We start from the raw sequence: 20,438 nt of genomic DNA on the forward strand, positions 1-20,438 counted from the left end.
GCTTGGGAAACTCACCAAGTTCCTCTCTGCTGTGGGAGATGTGAGAATAAAGGCAGTGGGAGCATCTCAGTATGTGCTTGTTGAGTGAATGGTAGGAGAGTTCTGAATCCAGGGACGAGTCTATAGAAGAGGGAATTGGCTTCCCAAAGACGAATGTGGTTGATTTCACACAGAGCGAGTAGCACGCATATCCCGAGGGAGGGCTGAGGGAGCTGGGCAGAGTGTAGCTGGGAAGCCTAGGCATTTCCCCAAAACTTAATTAGAAGTAACTCTTGAGTTCTCGTAAAAATAATTCAGATGGTATAAAAATATGTAAAGTAAAAACTGAAATGTTCTCTCTCCCCAATTTCACTCTTTTGAAATAACCACTATTTACAATTTAGCGTGTAGCCTCCCAGACTCTTTCTCTCTCTCCCACAATTTGATGTTTTTCATTTAACAATATATCACAAACATCTTTCTATGTCACTCCATATATGTCCTTTTTGTGATATTCTTCCTTATGCAAATGCACCAAAATGTACCCAAGTGATCTCCTACTAATGGACATTTAGTTGGTTTCCAGTTTGTCCTTATCTCAAACAACGATGAAATGAGCATCTTTGAACATACATCTTTGCTCATTTAAGAAATTCCTATCAGTGTACCTGTTGGGTCATCACAAGGCCCAAATTTGTCTTCAACTTGGATAGATAATCAGCCCACTAAAAAGACTGTACCAACATATACTTCCTATTCACATGGCAAACTTGCCCACAATTTTTATTACAAGTCTTCTAAACATTTTACCAATTAAATAAGTGAGAAAATCTCTCACTGGTTCAACTTCAATTTCTTAGCTAAGTGGCATGCCTTTGCATATATTTACTAGTCCCTAGATTCCTTTTTCTGTGAACCAACTGTTCCTTTCCCAGAGTCAAGGCTCACCTTGGTGTTTTCACCCATTGTGTTTTCTCATTTTCACTGTGACACCTGTTGGCACACAGAAAATAGTCACATGCGTGGAGACCAAATTCCACAGAGAGTGTGAGGGGCGAGAGAGCCATTTTCCACTTTATCAAGATATCGGATCCAGCAACTAATTATTAAAAAGAATTGCTTATATTATTTAGTGTGTAAGACCTTCAAGAACTAGAACAACATCTCATATTCTGCAAAGCACATTGATGGGAATAAAATAGGATCTTCGCAAGTATTTGTTGAACACATGAGTGAATGTAGACATAGAGACTGACGCAGACATATACCACATACCTGGCTCTGTGCTAGGTATTAGGAAACAAAGATAACAAACACCATTCCTGCTCTCTAAAAGCTTGAAGATTTTGGGGGACTTCGGATATATAAAATGAGGATTTCAATGCAAAAATTGATTAATAGAGGGATAATTAGATATCTCCTGTACTTGAAGATCTTAGCTCCAGAGGGCAACAGACACATAAACAAATAACTCCCATGTAATAGAACAAGAGTAGAGGGGCGTACAGGTGCTACGGGGGCATGAGTGTTAAGGATGAGGAAGAGGCAGATGGGTGAGAAAACATGGGGAACGTGTTTTAAGAAACATGAGCAAAGACATGGAGGTAGGAAACAGCAGGGTGTATAAGTAGGAAATCAAACTAGTTGGGAATTCCTGGAGCCTGAGGCCAGAGCCTGAGGTCAGAGGAGGCCAGCTGGGCAAATGGGGAGGGAGAAGTCAGTGAGCAGGCCCCAGCCCAGCACACCATTCTGGGGAGCATGGTCCACGCTGACCCCGAAGGGTTTCGAGCAAGGCATGGTGTGACCTGACGTCCACTGTAGATGGCACGCTCCAGCTACCAGGGGAAGGATGGATGTGAGGGACAAGAAAGAGAGAGAGAGTGCAGCTGGGAAGGTTCTGTGATTGCTCAGCAGTAAGGCTATGCAGTTGCAGTGTCAAGGATGAAGAGTGGAGAGATTTCAGCACAGGGACTTAGTGGCTAATTGGATTTGGGATGATGCTGGGATTAAACAGAAATATGGGCTCGGTTTCTGGTTTCAGTGACTGGTTAGATGATGTCACTGACTGAGAAAGAAAATGCAGGATTAGGAGAGGATTTAAGGAAGAAAATTGTTAGTGCAGTATTTTGGAAATGTTGACTTTGATATACTCAGCGGACAGTCATATGCTAGCATGAGGCTCTCAGGGAATGAAGGAATGAGTTCAGGATGGCACTAGATTTCAGGACAGAGACCTCCGGGACCCTCCTCCATAACTCGCTCATTCGCAGCCAGGCTTAACTCCCAGAGTATGTTCATCGTCCCTTTGAGGGCCCAGCACAACTGCAGATCTGGAATGAATTTTGGCCTGGACCCTTGAAGCCCTTTTGATCCTTAACAGAAGCAGGGGAAGCCCAGCCATGCAGTTCTTTACTGTTGAATGAGAGGGAGCTACTTTTTGGTCAGCTGTTGAAGTTTCCTTCCCCAGACGGAGATCAATTCTGCAGCCCAGTAATAGTTCGCTCGTGGTGAGAGGAAGATCGGGATTTGCTGGTACAGGCTGCACGGTCAAAGCCAAGGGTGCTCTTCTTCATGACACAATGGGCTCCCGTGAGCAGCAAGATGGGAGGAGAGGGGCTCTTATAGTGCTCACCTGTAACGATGTCAGCATGAATTAGAAATCTTGTTAAACATTTGTCAGTTTGAATGCCCCAGAGCCCAGTTTTAGGGGAGACAACATACAGGATAAGCATCAAGATACATCAGAAAGTGACAGAGGCCAGTCCTAGCTCTGCCACTGTCTAGTGCAGGGAACCTAGACGAATTATTTTTTTACTTCTCTGAATCTCCCGATCTCGTTAAAATGGAGATAATAAGAAAAATATCTGTTCTCCTACCTCTCAGGACTGCTGCTACGTTAAGAACAATTTTGGAAGACCCGCATAAATGTTATTGTTTGAAGATGCCTGCAGAGAGCCTGCACTCAGAAAGCGTCAGTAAACAGTTGTCAAATGAATGGGGCCATGAGCGACACTCATTCAGCAAGGGCTCCTTGAGTACCTGCTCTGTGTGAGGAACTGTGCTTGTTGCTAGGGTTATAAAAAGAGAATGAATGCCATGAAAAGACATGGAGAAAACTTAAATGGGTCTTACTAAGTGAAACAAACCAGTTTGAAAAGGCTACATGTGGTACGATTCCAACTACATGACCTTCTGGAAAAGGCAAAACCATGGAGATGGTAGATAGGTCAGTGGTTGTGGGGGGATGGGGGTAGGGAGGGATGAACAGGTGGAGCACAGGGGATTTTTTAGGGCAGTGCAAATACTCTGTATGATACCACAATGGTAGATACCTGTCATTATAAATTTGTTGGCCAGGCATTGTGACACACACCTGTAATCTCAGCACTTTGGAGGGCCAAGGCAAGAGGATCACTTGAGGCCAGGAGTTCGAGACCAGCTTGAGCAACATAGCAAAACTCTGTCTCTACAAAAATTTTTTTAAAAATTAGCTGAGCATGGTGGTGCATGCTTGTATTCCCAGCTACTCGGGAGGCTGAGGCAGGAGGATCCCTTGAACCTGGAAGTTTAAGGTTGCAGTGAGCTATGGTCGTGCCACTGTACCCCAAAGCAAGACTTGGTCTCTAAAAAAAATAAATTTGTCTAAAACTATAGAATGCATAATTCCAAGAATAAATGTAAACTATCTAATGTAAACTATGGACTATTGGGTGATAATGTGTCAATGTAGGTTCATCAGTTGTAACAAATGTACCACTCTAGGGGCTGTTGATAGCAATGGTTGGGGGAGGCGGGTATGCATGCGTGGGGCAGGGAGTGTATGGGAAATCTTTGTACCTTCTCTTCAGTTTTACTCTGAACCTAAAACTGCTCTAAAAATAGTCTAATTAAAATAGAGAGAGGAGGAGAGAGAATGGACTGTGTATACCTTAGAGGCACCTTTAGCTTTACTGGAGGAGAGAACACTGTAAACAGATCTTCAAATAGTGATGAATGGGAGGTATAATCGCGCAGGCACAGTGTAAGCGAGCTCCTTCTCCTCTTATTGTTCCAATACTTTATCTTCATGTGTGACAGGTGTATGCAGAGGGTCAATACTGTTTACTGTTCAGACAGGACTCCCTTATCCTTTATTCACTGCAGGGCAAATGGCCACCCAGTGGTAAGCGGCTCCGACCACCTGGGGCCTCGCAGGAAGGGGTGAAGGGTGCCCTATGGTGGGCATTCACAGGTTCCAGCACGCAGCCTCTCTGCGACCAGCCAGGAAGGAGCAAAGGAGGAGTTGATGTCGACCGATGAACTCAGCCAGGCCACTTTGGCGTGGCTTTTTGCATGCCTCTGACCTTTAATTTGATGACTTCCCATAAGGAGCCTGTGTCTATGAGTAAGGCAGAGCTTAGGTCAGCATTTTGACCCTTTGTGCCTTTCATTGGGAGGCTTCATTAAGGATATTAAGTCTGGAATCCACTGATGCAATTGCCCTGTGCTGTGTTAATGAGAGATGAATGACTGGGTCTATATTCAGCTTTAATCATCTTGGGACTTAATTTTATAAGAGAGGAAAAAGTAACATTGGTTGGGTTTAGGAGATGGCAAAAGAGCAAGATAAGAAAGAATTAATTTCAATGTAATTGAATAAACTTCAATGCAATGTTTTTGACACATAAAATCATTCAGATAAAATCACAGCCTTTGGGAGAGGTTTCTCCCAACTTCCACAAGTCCTGGCCTGGTGTAGACACAGCCAATGAGCAAAACCAAGCATGAGGAATGTTGAGATGAAAAACATATATTGCAAAGGTGGCTTAGAGCAATGTTTATCTTCTGTACACAGGGGTACATTGCAAACCTTTGCAAAGTGCTTTTAACTCAAGAAATTGTGAATGGTTACAGGGCAATACAGAAATTTTTCCCTCTAACTAACTTGCTTGTGGGCAGGGCCCGGGTCTTATTCACAAATTTATCCTCAGCATCGAGCACAGCACCCAGCCCAGAGCAGCCGCCCAGGAAATGTTTGTTGCATTTAATGAAACTGAGATATTTGGAGCACTTTCTGCCTTCTCCTTGGAAGAAGGAAATTGAAGCAATTAAAAGTAATGCTCTCTGATTTTCTGTCCCTCAAGTTTTGTGGTGGTAGGAGTAATCTTCTTGACAGATCATAAAAGATTACGCAGTTGGGGGAAGTATATGACACAAATATAATCAAAGCTACTTCTTTGAATATAGATTAAAGAGACTCACTTATTACAGTGCTGCAGAAATAAATTTTCTCTGTATCTGCCTCAGTATGACCAAATAATAACACATAGAAATGTTGTATTCTATTTCTCTGAGATCCTAAATTGGAGACAGATGTATATACAAGGAAATATATGGAAAGGGGAAAGAAAAAGACGTAAATACAGACATGTTCCTAGAATTCTAGGGGAAGACTTTTACATTGCCCCATCTTCAGGACAGATTATTTAAATTAATAATAATAATAAAGATTTGGGTTAGATCAATTCTGTCCATCTCTAAGAAAGCATTTGCAATTTTTCTCAATAATATTCTATGCCTTTCAGGAAATAATTCCTTATGCAGCTCAAAGAGCTCATGCTATGACAAGGAGACAGCTAAGTGAAGACAAAAGTCATCCAGGATTCCATTCTTTACCTGGAAGCATTTCTTTTTGGACGATTCAGCAGCCAATCTTTAGCCATCATTTCCAGACTGAGCCTTTCCTATTTTTATTTATTTACTTTACTATTTGTTGAAATACATTGATGAAAAAATAATACTAACTAGTGCTCCTTTATTGAGGTCATTAAAAGCAGATTTTTGGGAGTCCAACCACTTGGGATTCAAATCTCAGCTCTGTAGCTTTCTGGTTTACTGACTAATCTGTATGTATCAGCTGCTTCAAGTGCAAAATCGGGTAACAAGAGTAGCTATCTCACATATAGGGTTGTAGTAAGGGATTATGTGAGATGTTTCTTGTAAAATGCTTTGCTCTGTGCCTGCCTTATATACATTTGGAGAAAAAAATAACACTTTTATTCTTTGCTTATGGGTTAGTCACTGTGTTGGGTGCATTATGTATATTCATAAGTAATATTACTTAAACTTTACACAAACCTCAGGAGAAGTACTATTATCCCCATTTTACAGATAAAGGAACTGAGGTTCAGAGAGGTTACATGACAAGATTACAGGGTTAGAAAGCTTTGAATTTGGAATTTCTGGATCTTAGTCTAGTGCTTTTTAAATTACACCATAAAATATTATCTCTGTTGAAAAAAATCAATTCATGGAGACATTGTTTTATGATTTTTATCATTTTATTCTGTAGCTAGCTTTGATAACCTTAAATCTATACATATAGCCTTTCTCTGGAGTTCTGTCAATTTTCTGAACATACTTTTACTTTCATTTTGTGTCATAGCTCAAGAGCCTACAGCGATTATACAGTGTTTTTATGAAGATCTGGAACTCTAAAAATAACACCTTTTATTCATCACAGGATGTGGTCTCCTTTTAAAAGTCTATCACTGTGTCATTGACTCATGTCCACTTTATAATCTTCCTGAGGTCTTTTTTCTATCATATGGACCACCTCTTGCCCATAACCCTCAATGTAAGTTCTAAATGATGAGGATATAAATCTCCAGTTGCAAACATCAGAAAATCCAACTCAAGATGGTCTAAGACAAAGAAAGATTTTCCTGGCCATCAGGACAGGAAATTCCAGGGCCATCAACTTCTAGGCACCAAGAGACTCAGTCACTCAAACAACACATCAGAACTTAGGATTCCTCTCTCCATACTTTGGCCCTTGCTTTTTCTCTGTTGGCTGTACTCTCCAGTCAGGCTCTTAGTGGTGGTGGGACAGTATAAATAGCTCTAGGATCACATACTAGTATAAGTCCAGCAGAAGGAAAAATAGTCACTTAAACACATTTCTGACAAAAGCCCCAGAATTTTAATCTCATTGGATCCAAGCTGATCACATGTCCATTTTCAACCAATCACAGTGACCAGAGGTTGCATTGCTTTGATTGGTCAACATGAGTCACCTGTCCACCCCTGAAGCTCAACTTAAACCTAACGGACTCTGAATGGAGAAAGTATAGATCCCTAAGGAAAATTGGGAGACCCCTTAGCGAAAGGGCAAATGGATTCTAATTGTTAATGATTATAAGAACTGTTTACATGTCCTTTCAGAACTTTAATCTGTTCAATCATGGGCATTTGCTGACTTCCTCAAAACATTCTGCTGTCTACTCCCACCAGTATAGATGTTGGCTTCCTATTCCCCATGATCCACACCTTGCTTTTCCCCCAAGGGTTCTTATTAACACCATGCCATTTTTGAGTTATTAAAGACCATCTCCCGTCAGTTGGTGAGATGGGCCTGTTGGCCAAAAGAAATCAGAAGTGTAGATCAGAGTAAAACTAGTCAACAGTTGTGGATTTTTTTGGAATTTTGCTACATGTATTTATCTTGGAATCTGTCCAACGTTTTTTTTAATGTATTTCTGTAATAGTTGTATCTTTTAAGTGATCTTGCCAGAGCTAAACTAGGAGCTTGATCATTAAGTGAGGACAATCACCAGAGCAGTAAATCCTGCCAAAAATGCATGGTGATGCAACAGAACATGACCTCAGATTACTTTCTCCTGTTTTGCCTCCCCTAATTTCCTTTTTCTAGAGCTCGGTCTATGTTTTGTTGTTGCTGTTGTTGTTTTCGGTTCATCTCTAGGTATCTCTTAGTATAAGCAAAGTAAAGAAGGATTCCAGAATCCCTAAGCCTAGCCTTTCCTTATCCAAGACCAGTAATTCATTAATTCCAACGATTCAATAAGCAATTTCTAAATCTCTAGTAGCATCCCAACCTCCTCCAACCCCATCCTATGCAAAATGCACAGTAAAGCATGGTGGATAATAGTATGGGCTTTAACCATGAAGAGACCTGGGTCAGAATACCAGCTCTGTTATTTATAACTATCCATGTGACCTTGGACAAGTTACCTAAACTCTTTAAGTCTTCGTTTCCTTATTCGTGAAATGGGACTAATAGCACTGCTTCATTGGGTTATTGTGGACATGAAATGAGATGATAAAGGATACAGAGCTCCCAGCACATGGTAGGCTTCTGGTAAATGTTAACTATCATCATCATTATTATATAACCTTTGCATATGTTTTAGTTCAAAATTAGAATCTTTATAAAAAATCCACACTGTAATGTCCATTTCACTGATGTAAGCAAAATCCCAAATGGAGGAGGCTGTGAATAAAAGAGATGCCAGTTATTCACTCATTCATTGATTCCATCAACAAGTATTTATTGAGCATGTACACTGTACTTGGCATATTATCAGTTTGTTTACAAGTGTGTAGCAAAGGACCATTACAGTCTGTGAGTCATGCCAAAGAATCATGAAACTGGATTCCTGGCCTCAAGAACCTTCCTCTCTTCTGGGAAAGACATAACTGAATCTATGGTGGAATAATGCAGGAATAAAGACTGCTCATCATCAGAAGGTGATGTGCATGCTCTCAGAGAGTTCTAGAAAGAGCATGAGCAGTGTCTGGCACACAGTAGACACCCCCAAAATACTGGTTGAAGGAATGAGTGGTGGGTGAATCAGTGGGATGAATGAGTGACGGCTGTTGACAAAGACTCTGGGCTTCAGTCCAGCTCACTCCCAGGCGTTTCCCTTTGCTAAACACCAGTAGGCAGACTGCTATGGGGACAAAGATCACTGGTAATATTGGGCACGCCCAAGGGCACCTTAGTTTATAAAGGAATAGATAGAACTAGCAACCCAGCCCCATTCTCCTCACAGCTCAATCTATGACCTCATGCGGTGTGATCCCTCCAGGACTCACCTCCCTCATCTACACCTGCTTGGTCCTCCCACAGAGACACCACGTGACTGGTGCTTCTGCAGCTGTCATCAAAATCTGCCCGTTTAAACCTCAAGCCCTTGGGATTGTCTGAGAGATACTCTGCAGAGAATATAAGGGTGGGACAACCTAGTTTAACTCCCATAGAAATAGCTAGAAATAGCTGCTCCTCTGGGCAAAGTGAGTGGCTTCAACTAAGTACCATTAGGTACATAAAAGTTGGGACTTGTAACTAATGATATGCTTGTGCTTTGGTACTGGATAGAGTGAGCATTTCCGGAAACGCTCCACATGAGCATCATCATTATTTTACAGCACTGTTCCTTTCATCACATACACACATGATGATAAGTAAAATCCCAAAAGGTTACATACTGTATAGTTTCCTTTACATGACATTCTAGAAAATAAAATTTTCTAAATATGCTTATTTTGTTTTGTTTTTATTTTAATGAAGATTTGTTCTATTTTATTGATTGGCTTAATTAGGAGCTCTAGGTATAATGGAATAAAGACTTGTTTTCTTTTCTTTTTGAGACAGAGTCTCTCTCGCTCTGTTGCCTGGGCTAGAGTGCCGTGGCATTAGCCTAGCTCACAGCAACCTCGAACTCCTGGGCTCAAGCAATCCTCCTGCCTCAGCCTCCCAAGTAGCTGGGACTACAGGCGTGCACCACCACTCCCAGCTAATTTTTCTATTTTTGATAGAGACGGGGCCCCACTATTGCTCAGGCTGGTCTCAAACTCCTGCGCTCAAGTGATCCTCCCACCTCGGCCTCCCAGAATGCTAGGATTACAGGCATGAGACACTGTGGCTGGCCAAGATTTTTCTATTTTTGCTGTTAATGGTAAGATGAGATCTGATTTTAGGGATTTGAAGAAAAGAATGTGTGGAAAGGGCATGTGGAAATAGAATCTGGTGGCTTTACCTTTTTTGAAATTATTTAAGCATTTTGATCATTTTTTAAATTACATACAGAAAATTCACTCTTTTGGTATTCAGTTCTGTATGTTTCAGCATATACTGAGATGTGCGTAACCATCACCACAAACAGGATACCTTTAAAGCAGCTCTATCATCTGACAAAATTCCCTTGTGTCACTTCTTTGTAATCAAACCCTCCCCTACCTCAGTCCCTCACAGCCACTGATCACTCCATCCCTATATTTTATTTTCTAGAATAAAATAAATGAAACTATACAGTATATAACCTTTTGAGACTTTACTTATTATCATGCGTTTGAGATTTATCTATGTTTTGCACTATTCATAGTTCATTCCTTCTTATTACTAAGTGACATATCAATGTAGGAGTTGTATTACATTTTGTTTATTTACCCACTGAGGAACATTTAGGTTGTTTCCAGTCTAGGGCAATTATGAATAGTGATGTTATAAACATTTATGTACCAAGTTTTCAAGTGAATGTAAGTTTTATTTCTCTAGGATAATACCCAGAAGATGATAAGTGGGCCATATAGTTAAGTGTATGTTTGACTTTGTTTGAAAATGCCAAACCATTGTCCAGAACGACTGTATAATTTTGCATTCCTACCAGCAATGTATGAGAGTTCAGTACTCCGCATTCTTGCCAGCACATGGGATTTTCATGAGTACATGTTTTAACCATTCTAATAGGTATATTGTATAGGTATATATATTATTTTTTTAAATTTGCATTTCTCTACTGAAGAATGTTGAGAACATTGTCATGTATTTATTTGCCATTAGTAGGTCTTCTTTAGTAAAGTGTCTGTTCACATATTTTGCTTATTCTTTTTTTTTAGTTGGGTTGTTTGATTTTTTGGGGAGTTGTGAAAATTCCTTACAAATCCTAGATACAAGTCCTTTGTTTCTTCTTCTTCTCATTTATAAAAGAGATTGTATAGAGTTGATGTTATTCTTTCTTGTTTGATAGAATTCATTAATGAAGGCATCTGGGCCTGGAGTTTTCTTTTTTTGGAGGGTTTTCAACTATGAATTTAATAGACATAGGACTATTCAACTTATCTACTTCTTTTTGAGTGAGTTTTGTCAGTTTGTGCCTTCCAAGACTTGGTTCATTTTATCTAAATGGTCTAATTTGTGTGCAGAGGGTTGTTTGTAGTATTCCCTTAATTTTTTTATGTCTGTGAAATTTGCGGTGATATCCCATTGTTCATACCACATATCGGTAACATATATCTTCTCTCTTTTTATCTTGATAAATCTAGCTAAAAGTTTATCAATTTTATTGATCTTTTAAAAACCAGCTTCTGGTATTATTGATTTTTCTCCATTGTTTTATCTTTTCTTCAATTTCACTAATTTCTGTTCTTATATGTATTATTTTACTCTTTCTGCTCGGTTTGGGTTTAGCTAGCTGTTCTCTTTCTAGTTTCCTAAGGTAGAAGCTTAGATTATTGATTTGAACCTTTGTTCTTTTCTAAAATAAGCGTTTCATGTATAAACTTCTCTATAGACACAGCTTTAGCTGCATCCCACAAATTTTGATATGTTGTATGTTCATTTGCATTCAGTTCAAAGTGTTTCCTAATTATCCTTGAGACTTCCTTGTTGATCAATAAATTTCTTAAAGTGTGTTGCTTCATTTCTAAATATTTAGAGGTTTTCTGGATATCTTCCTGTTATTGATCTAATTGATTCCATTATGGTCAGAGAACACACTTTGTATGATTTAATTCTTTTAAATTTAATAAGATTTGTTCTGTAACTCCGAATGTGGTCTATTTTGGTGAATGTTCCATGTACACATGAAAACAAAGTATATTTTGTTGTTTGGGGGGGAGCATTACATAACTTAACATAGGTCAAGTTGATTGACAATGTTGTTTAGGTCTTCTATATTCTTGCTGACTTTTTGTCTACTTGTGCTATCAATTATTAAGAAAGGAGAACTGAAGCCTCTAACTGTAATTATGTATCTGTTTCTTTCTCCTTTCAGTTCCATTAGCTTTTTCTCCATCTATATTGAAGCTCTGTTATTAAGTATATACACATTTAAGGTTGTTATATCTTCTTAGAGAGTTGACCCTTTCATTATTATGTAATATCCTCCTGTATCCCTGACAATTTCCTTATTCTGAAGTCTATTGTGTCTGATATTAATACAGCCACTAGCTTCTTTTTTTTACTAGTGTTTGCACGACAGGGTTAGCTTTCCCATTCTTTTACTTTTAATTTATCAATAACATTGTGTTTGAAGTGAATTCTGTAACAGCATACAGTTGGATCTTGAGGCTTTTAAATCCAATCCAACAATCTCCAGCTTTTAATTGATGTGTTTAGACAATTTATGTTCAGTTCAAGTATTGATATGGTTGTATTTAGGTGTACCAATTTTATTATTAGCTTTCTAGTAAATATTTGTTTTCTTTTTTCCCTTTTCCTGCCTTTTAGATTATTTGAATATTTCTTGTCATTACATTTTATTTATTAGCTTTTTTAATATGTCTCTTTGTATAACTTAGTTGTTTCTTTAGGGGTTATAATATACATACCTGATTTTTCTTGGTCTACTTAGAGTTAATAGTTTACCACTTCAAGTGAACTTTATAAACTTTACCACTATATAAATCCCTTTACCCTTTACCCTTTATATTACAGTTGTCATATTGCTGAATTTAAAAACATAAAAAATCCTATCAGATATAATTTTTGCTTTGAACATTCATACAAAAATATGAATGTTACACAGATTTGCATGTCATCCCTTCATTGGGGCCATGCTAATTTTCCTGGATGGTTCCAATTTTAGTGTATGTGCTACCAATGTGAACAATAAATAGGTTTTTGAAGTGCTTTCCTGGTAAAGATTTATTTGAAACTTGTCCAAGTTTGTGAAACTAGGGGATGAAATTAGAAGCACAGTGTTTTTCTCTGACCAAAGCTAAAATTGATGTTAACTGATTATGCTTTGACATTGCAGAGCACAAAATGAAGTCCTCTTACCTTGAACTAAGGCATAATATAAACTTAAAAACTGGAAATATGGATAGAAATAGCTTATAATCAAAGAAGACTTTTTTTTTACAACATGAAAGTTTATAATATCAAAACTATCAGTTATCTGAAGGTTTATAATATCAAAACTATTGGTAATTATATCAAATGGGAGGTATTCTAGAAATTGTGATTAAAAGGGAACTGTCTCAGTTTCCAATAAGCAGTAGATATTTGGAGAAGATGAAATGAAAGTTAACCCTGCCAGGTTTGGGATTGAGGAAAGGGAGGTCATACCACACATTGTTTAAAGCACAGTCAAATAAAATGGGCTAAAATGTGTGTAAAACATTTTTCATTAAAAAAAAAAAACAGTAAAACCTCTCAAAGGCAGTTTATGCATATAACATTATTTACTCCTGCCACATCGCTATTAAAAATATTGTCCACGCTCCAGTGCAGGAACGCGATGAGCCTGTGCATCATGCAGTGAAGGCACCAGTCTCACTCTGTAACCTTGGTCCCTCCCTAGAGTATGTAGTCATTGGCTCGCAATGTGCAGCTGTGAAGGTGACTGTTTCTATCAAGGATTTGGTGATGTAAGCCTGACACCAAAGGGGAGGAGAGCAATTAAACCTCACCTTGCCTGAGCTATAATATACCAAGAGGGTTGCAAGTTGGCCTTGGTGACTGCTTTCTTCAGTGAGGAGGAGACATTTGCAGTTGGAGTCTGCTGGAAAGCAGCCGCCATAAAGGGTGGTCAGGACACCTTGCCCTCTGTTCTGCCTGTCAGATACCTGATCTTTCAGGAAGGTTGGGCTGAAGTTCCTTTTGTTCCATGAAGCCTTTCCAGCTTCCCATCCCAACCCTGGTCAATAGTCTCTCCACATGCCAGCTTATATAGCCCCTCCATCTGCCCAGTTCAGGTGGCAGCCTTAGTTTTTCTTTCATGTGACTTATCTTGAAATGGATTTTAATCTCCCTTAAGACCAGGAAATTAAAATCTCCTTTGTTTCCCCCAAAATGATTTACACAGTTTGCACTTAGTTTGAGAGAAAAAGTTGGTAGAGTAGTTGAGAGCACAGTCTGTCTGGGTTCAAATCCTGATTTCACCATTTTATAGCTAAATGAGTACAGGCAAGTTACTTAAGTACCCTATGCCTCAGTTTTCCCACTTGTCGAATTGGGATAATAATACTATTTGTAAAGACTAAACACATTAAAACACATAAAGTACTCAACATTATTGCTTGGCACATAATAAGTACTATTACTTATTTTTTATTAAGTAATTCATTTTTTCTTATAAAGCTGTGAACAAATACATATTTGTAAGGAAGGCAAGACAGAGCACAAACAGGATCAACTAAAGAGAAGGCAAAGAAAAGAAAGAATTTGACCATGTTCTGGGTGCAAAAGACCTAGTAACTATTTGTAAAAGAAATGAGGGGCGGAAATGTATATTGGTACAACCACTTTAGAAAACCATATGGGAGTATTTACTCAAGAAAAACATTCTTACACTCTACAACTCAGCAATCCTAAGTATATATCCTAGAGAAAAGTGCTCCTGAATCTAACCAAAGGATGTTTGATAGGTAGAATGGTTCATAGCAGAAGTATGTGTTACGGTCATTAACTGGAAACTGTGCAAATGTCTATCAACAGAAAATGGATAAACTGTGGCAATGAAAATGGATGGTCTTGAAATTACACACAGCCCGATGTACGAATTTCACATAGTGATGAACAAAAGAAGCCAGACACCAAGATTCCAGGCAAAACCACCCTGTGCTGTTAAAAGTTAGGACAAAGGTTACCCTGGTTGGGGAGAGAGCTGAAGGGGGAGGAGAAGTAGAGAGGAGAGAGCAGGAGGAGTTCTAGGGGTGCAGCTAACATCTTATTTCTTCATTTGGTGTTGGCTACACGGCGGGGGTGGGGGGTGGTTCAGATTGTGAAAATTCTTTGGACTACACACCTATGGTAAGTGTATTTTTCTGTATGCTATCACACTTCACCAAAGGAAAAAAAAGAGGAACAGAAATGAAACAGCAATAGGAAATGAAGGAAAAAATAGAATGAAAAAGAAAATGAAAGAAAGGGGAAGAAAAAACCCCAGAAGAGTGAAAGACAGGGATCCTGGTTCCGGCCGCACCTGACCCGGCTGGCTCACCCCTGCGCCCCGCCACCGCCCCTGCCCCGCCCCGCCCCCAGCCCTGCTCTCTGTTTGAGCGGCGCCGGGATGGCAAACGCCTGTTCTCGGGGTGCTTTTCCTTCCCTGCCCTCTCCCCACCGCCCCTCCCCGTTCTGAGCTTCCTAAGGCAGGAAGGGTTTTCCAAGTGGGTAACGCTGGTAGCAGAGTAACTTGGAGCTAACGCTTCATTAAAGAAAACCTTCTCCTCTCTTCTTTGCCTTCCCCTTGCTCTTCTCCTCCGCTCCTCCCCACCTCCGCATCCCCCTCCAGGACGTCCTCTCGGCCTAGGTGGCAGAGCCTGCGCCGGCTCTGTCCCCGCCTCCCGCACAGCGGGGTCGTGGGGCCGGGGCCGGGCGCTGCAGAGGCCGGAGCTCCAGGGTGTCCCCTCCCGCGCCCGCGCCCGCGTCCCCGCCCGGGCTGACCCCGCCCCGCGGCCGCCGGCTATTTTGGGCGCGCTGGCGGAGGCGGCGGGATCGCTGACAGTCACGGATCCTGTGACACCTCCCGGCAGCCTGGCACTTGTTGCGCCCAGGACCTGTGGTCATCCCTTCGCCCGCCTTTCCCCCTTCCCCGTGCCCCTCCCGGCTTCTCTCCTTTCCGTGTGACCACCTGGGACACTGCCCTCCCAGACTTGGCTGCCCCAGCTAGAGAAATAGATGGTTTAAAAAAAAAAAAAAAAAAAGAATTAAACGCCGCCCTGAAGAGGGGCCCCGCCGGGCAGGAGCACGAGCGCAGAGCGCTGGCCTGGGCGCTGCAGAGGTGGCGCCTCCACGGCCCGGGACAGTGGCCCCGGGCGCCAACGGCATGACAGACTCGGCGACAGCTAACGGGGACGACAGGGACCCCGAGATCGAGCTCTTCGTGAAGGTAGGTCAGCGCCCGGGCGCCCGCCGCACCTGCCCGCGTCCAGCCGGGCTCCGGGCGGGCGGGCTCACGTGCCAGGGCGCGGGGCGCGCCGGGACTCCGGACCCTCCCCAGGGAGGGCAGCCCGGGGCCCTGGCGGTCCCCTGGGTGGCCTTTCCGCAGCCCAGCACCTCGCTTCGGGGTTCCTGGGTGGCAAGGAGTGAGGTACAATCTGGCAGGTGGCTGTCTTCTCGGAGAGTTGTCCCGCAGTTTGTCAAACCCGCCACGGGACTGGCGGTCGCCGCTGTGAGTCCCGAGCCGGGCCAGGGCGCGATTTTGGCTGGCCCTGAAGGACATCTCCAGGTATAGGGACATGGCAGGAACCTCGCTGCATCTGTGAACCTTTCTTCTAAAATGGGAGGAGGGGTAGGGATGGGAGAGAGAAGAAAACGTTATTGATACGATTACCTTTGGCAAAGCAAAAATAACATGTCTTAAAATTTCCTTTCTCTCTTTTACTCAGAACTGCTAAAATAAATTTAAAAAGCAGACAAAGGTATTTTCTTGCTTTGTGACTTGCAAAGTAGAAAACAAGCACCCCATTCCCCGACGTTCTTATTGTCACAGTCATGATTGCACAGGGTAGTGTCAGGGGAACGCTCAGCCTTTGGAACTGGGGGAAACCCCCCCATCGACCTGAGGCCGGCTGGGATGCAGGAGCGCAGTGCAAAATTAAATTAAGTCGCCTTTCTTCCTGGGCAGAAACAGGCTAACGTCAAAAGCTGCGGTACTTCATGGTACTTCATTTGCAACCCATAAGAGAAAGGACGGAGGCCGAGGCAGCGTTTCCCCGTCGCCGGTGTAAGGAGAAAGGAACATTTGATCAGTCTTAGGTGCAGACACTGCAGGAGCCGGGAAACCTGAGGCGCAGGAGAGAGAGTTGCCTCCAGGGCCCAGAAGAAAGAGTCGCCAGGACTTGGGGGAGGGGGAGTCCTCAGGCTGCCTGAGCACAAGACCTTTCACAAAGGAGAAAAAAACCTTGGAATGCATTCCCTAGAAATATGCAGATAGCGCAGAATGGAAGAGTCTCAGGTACCTGTATTTGGGCCTCCTGGCTGAATTTAAAAGGCATAAATAGTCCCTGGACTGGGGAAAGATGGTATTTTGCCCAAAGGATCCTTATCTACAAGCTAATTAAATAGATTTTTACTAATAGTATAAGGCCTGTGTAAACCTTGATAACAATTGATGATCTTTGGTGCCCTTTGACTCCTAGAATGTATAAAATCAATTGTGACTTATTTTACACTTGGTACGCGATCTGCCTCAGTTGGCGCAGCCTACCACAAAGGTTCGTTAAATTTCTTCTGCTGGGTTTTACATTCTTTGTGTTTATATTTCAAAATTACTCCTGACATTTACTGACGCTTGCTTTCTGCACCCCGTTCTCTCCCCACTGTGGTGGCCCCTGGGCCCTCAGTTGGTTTCTAGGATATCCTCTCCCTCACCCGCCACCGGATTTTTAGGTCCTCTGCAAGACCCAGGTAATAAAGAGTCACATCATCCCCTGTGAGGCTGGGCAGTGCTGGGCAGTAAGGGGGTGCTCGGAACCCCAGCATCCAGGCTTGCAGTCTAGGGAGTGAATAAGGAGAGCTCTAACAAAGCTGGGTCTTGCTGCTCTCCTTGAAGAAAGCTATTCTAGAACTCACTCAGATTCCCTGGGAGTAGGCCATTTCAAGGTGTCAAGTTCCTGAAAGATATTTGAAACACAAATTGGTCTTTTAGAGCCAAAGGAGCCCTTTGCCCCACTGCTAGGTGTGGACACCAATTCTACCAGCACCTTTGGAATGTCTTGCTGGCAGCTTTGGAGACTTTCTCCATTTAGGCAAAAAGCACACTGCACAGCTCCCAGTGCCCCCAAAGAATTCTAAAATGCTTGTGTTGCCATTTGTTTTTTCCCGAAAGGAAAGCAGTCCATGAGAGCCAGGCCGGCCTTCACGGCCAGCTCAGAAAGCCGATTGATGGGGAGAACAAATAATCAGATAGGAAAGCTGTTTTGACAGCTGTCCCCCCACCACCCCAACCCAATTCTTGAGTTTCTGGTTAGTTGTTTTTTACAGGGCCAAGTAAAGGCTAGAAATACTGTGAAACAAAGATGCTGCCCAGACCTTGCTTGAACCCTGTCATTTGAGTGAAGCAATGTCCTCATTTACAGAAGCAAACTTTTCCAAAGTTTGAAATTTCTCTAAACTATATGATTCCCATAGAAAGAAGAGTCTTCTTGGTGGTGGTGTCAGGTAACAGGTGCTTTCTCCAGGGCAGGGTGGGACTCCATGAAGCTTCCCAGGCAGGGCATGCCCCACCCGAACAGTTCTGATGTTGGGCATTTTCAGTGGCCCCTTGAAATCAAGGACCCCTCAACCTGGCCTGTCTACTGGGTCTACCGTTCTAAACCTCAGTCACCCGGTGAGTTTCGGGGAAAGACATGTGATTCTCTCCTATATCGATTGGTGGTCATTATCTGTCACCACTACTGCTGATAATGATGAGAAGAAGAAGAAATGGCAGCATTTTAGGACTTATGAAGTATGTTCAAATACCTTATCTCATCTGATCCTCAGCAACCTTGTTTATGAGGCTTGGTTCACTCATGTGAAAGATAAAGAAAACAAATAAACCTTACTCACAGGGATCTCTTAAGGCTTGATGCTGTCAGAGCACTTAATGAGCTACAGTTTGCTCTTCCAGTAACAGCCCAGGGAAATGAGAATGGTGATTAGTGCCGTTTTATGCTTGAACAACACGTGCGCTCAGAGAGGGTATGTGAACTGCCCAGAGGTAGACGGCAAATAATAGTCAGATCGAGTCCTCAACTCTAGCGGTATAGATTCTAAATTTCTTGCTCTTTTCCAAAGACCTATACGTCAGGCCTAGTACCATATTTTGCCAAGTGCCATCCGTGATGATAATTATTTATAATTTATTAATCTATGCATAGAATGCTATTAAGGAGACTACCTCCCTTTCGGCTAGGCATTCCAAATCTTCCCCTTCCAGGGAACATTCTAACAGTGACTTTTAAGAGATCATTTCCCCACAGTTTTAGTTTCTTCATCTATAATAAAAAAGGCTAAAGGTTAAATTAGATCAGCTCTGATTCTAATGTTCCCTAATACCTGGGGCAGGGGGTGGTGGGCATGGAGATTTGGAGACACAGGGCCTGAGTTCAAGTCATGCTTCTGCCTCTAATTGACTAAATGAGTCTAAATGACTCTGAACAAGTTATTTAACTGCTATGAGCCTCAGTAGCCCCCTTTTAAAACAAGAGAGTGGCTATAAATAAGGTGACCCCATGATTTCTCGTCCAAACCTAGACACCTCTGGAAATGAAAGGAGATGTTACTAACAATTAGGCTGGGACAACAGGTGTCACCCAGGATTGTTTGGGGGGCAAATCAGGATGTGCGGTCACTCTGATTATGAAAATACTGTAGCCACAGATTCTCTGTGAGGATTCCAAAGGGGCATATAGGTCAAAGCACTTTGTATATTGAAAATTGCTATAAACACATTGACTTCAATCATGATATAAGTTCCATGGCAGATAGAACCTTTCTGGATCTACATGTCCCTGACTTGCCTTAGGGAACAAAGACCTGGTTCCTTCCTCACTTGCAAGGATATTTTGAGAATAAGCGAGATCGTATGTAGCTTGGACTTTGATCACAAGGGGAGGACAACAGGTTAGAGACTTGATAATGGCAGGGAGCGTGTGGTTTATTGAAAGAAAGAGAGCAAGGAAGTAAAAGCAAAACAGAAAGCAATTTGAAAAGACAAACACAGGATGTGCTGTGTATGTCAGATGGAGACATTCCTCCTGCTTGTGTTGCTTCCTCCACGCCTGGTCTCTGCCGTAGACCCCAGTTCTAGAAAGCTACCAAAGTGCAGTGACTCTGGTAGGCAAATTCATCACTAATGTCTCTTGGGCCAGGAACTGAAGTTTCAACAGAAACCAGTGGTTCTCAATGTTGGCTACATATTCAAATCATTTAGGGAGATTTTAAAACTCCCGATGCCAAGTTGCTCCCCAGGCCAGCGACATCAGTGTCTCTGCGGGTGGGACTCAGAAACAGTATTTTTACACCCACACCCGGGTGACGCCAGTGCACAGCCCTGGCAGAGAGCCATTGAGTCATAATTAGAAGCAGGTCCATTAGCAGGCAGCTGCTGCCACAGCTGGAGTAGGTGGCCTTGCTAGCCCTGGTTAACGTCCAGAACTTCTAACAGCCTCGGGGCATCAGGGTCAGGCGTGCTGTTGATGGAGAGCCTGCACCCAGTCCTGCTCAGTTAACAGATGCTGACGGCCTGTTAAGCCCTATCCACAGGACTCCAGAACAATCAGTGCATGGGGTCGGTCTAGTCAAATAATCATCAATTCAGTGTGGGAGAAATAAAACCCAGTCCTGCTAATTGTCTGATGGAAATGACTAGTCGTTTCATTTACTGAGAGACCCAAAAGGCTTTGACAGTGGTGCAGGCTGCAATACAAGTTGTGGTGACCTATGGTGTGGTCATCTGACTTCTAGAACA

The 20,438-nt window shown here is 42.2% G+C and overlaps 1 protein-coding gene across 2 annotated transcripts in view; it reads left to right on the forward strand.

Annotated features, from left to right (window-relative positions):
* Positions 1-20,438, forward strand: part of CLIC5 (chloride intracellular channel 5) — a 156,790-nt gene that overhangs the window by 40,315 nt on the left and 96,037 nt on the right. The window contains exon 1 of one of the 2 annotated variants that reach the window (XM_012664664.1): positions 15,484-15,872. The exons of the other annotated variant lie outside the window; for it this stretch is intronic. Within the exon in view, the coding sequence (XP_012520118.1) occupies positions 15,810-15,872 (63 nt within the window). The 5' untranslated portion in view covers positions 15,484-15,809. Of the gene's footprint in view, positions 1-15,483; positions 15,873-20,438 lie in introns of those variants that run through there. 2 annotated transcript variants of the gene reach the window in all.

This window comes from Propithecus coquereli, unplaced genomic scaffold (assembly GCF_000956105.1).
Source record: "Propithecus coquereli isolate 6110/MARCELLA unplaced genomic scaffold, Pcoq_1.0 Scaffold90, whole genome shotgun sequence".
In the NCBI taxonomy this organism is placed as follows: Eukaryota; Metazoa; Chordata; class Mammalia; order Primates; family Indriidae; genus Propithecus; species Propithecus coquereli.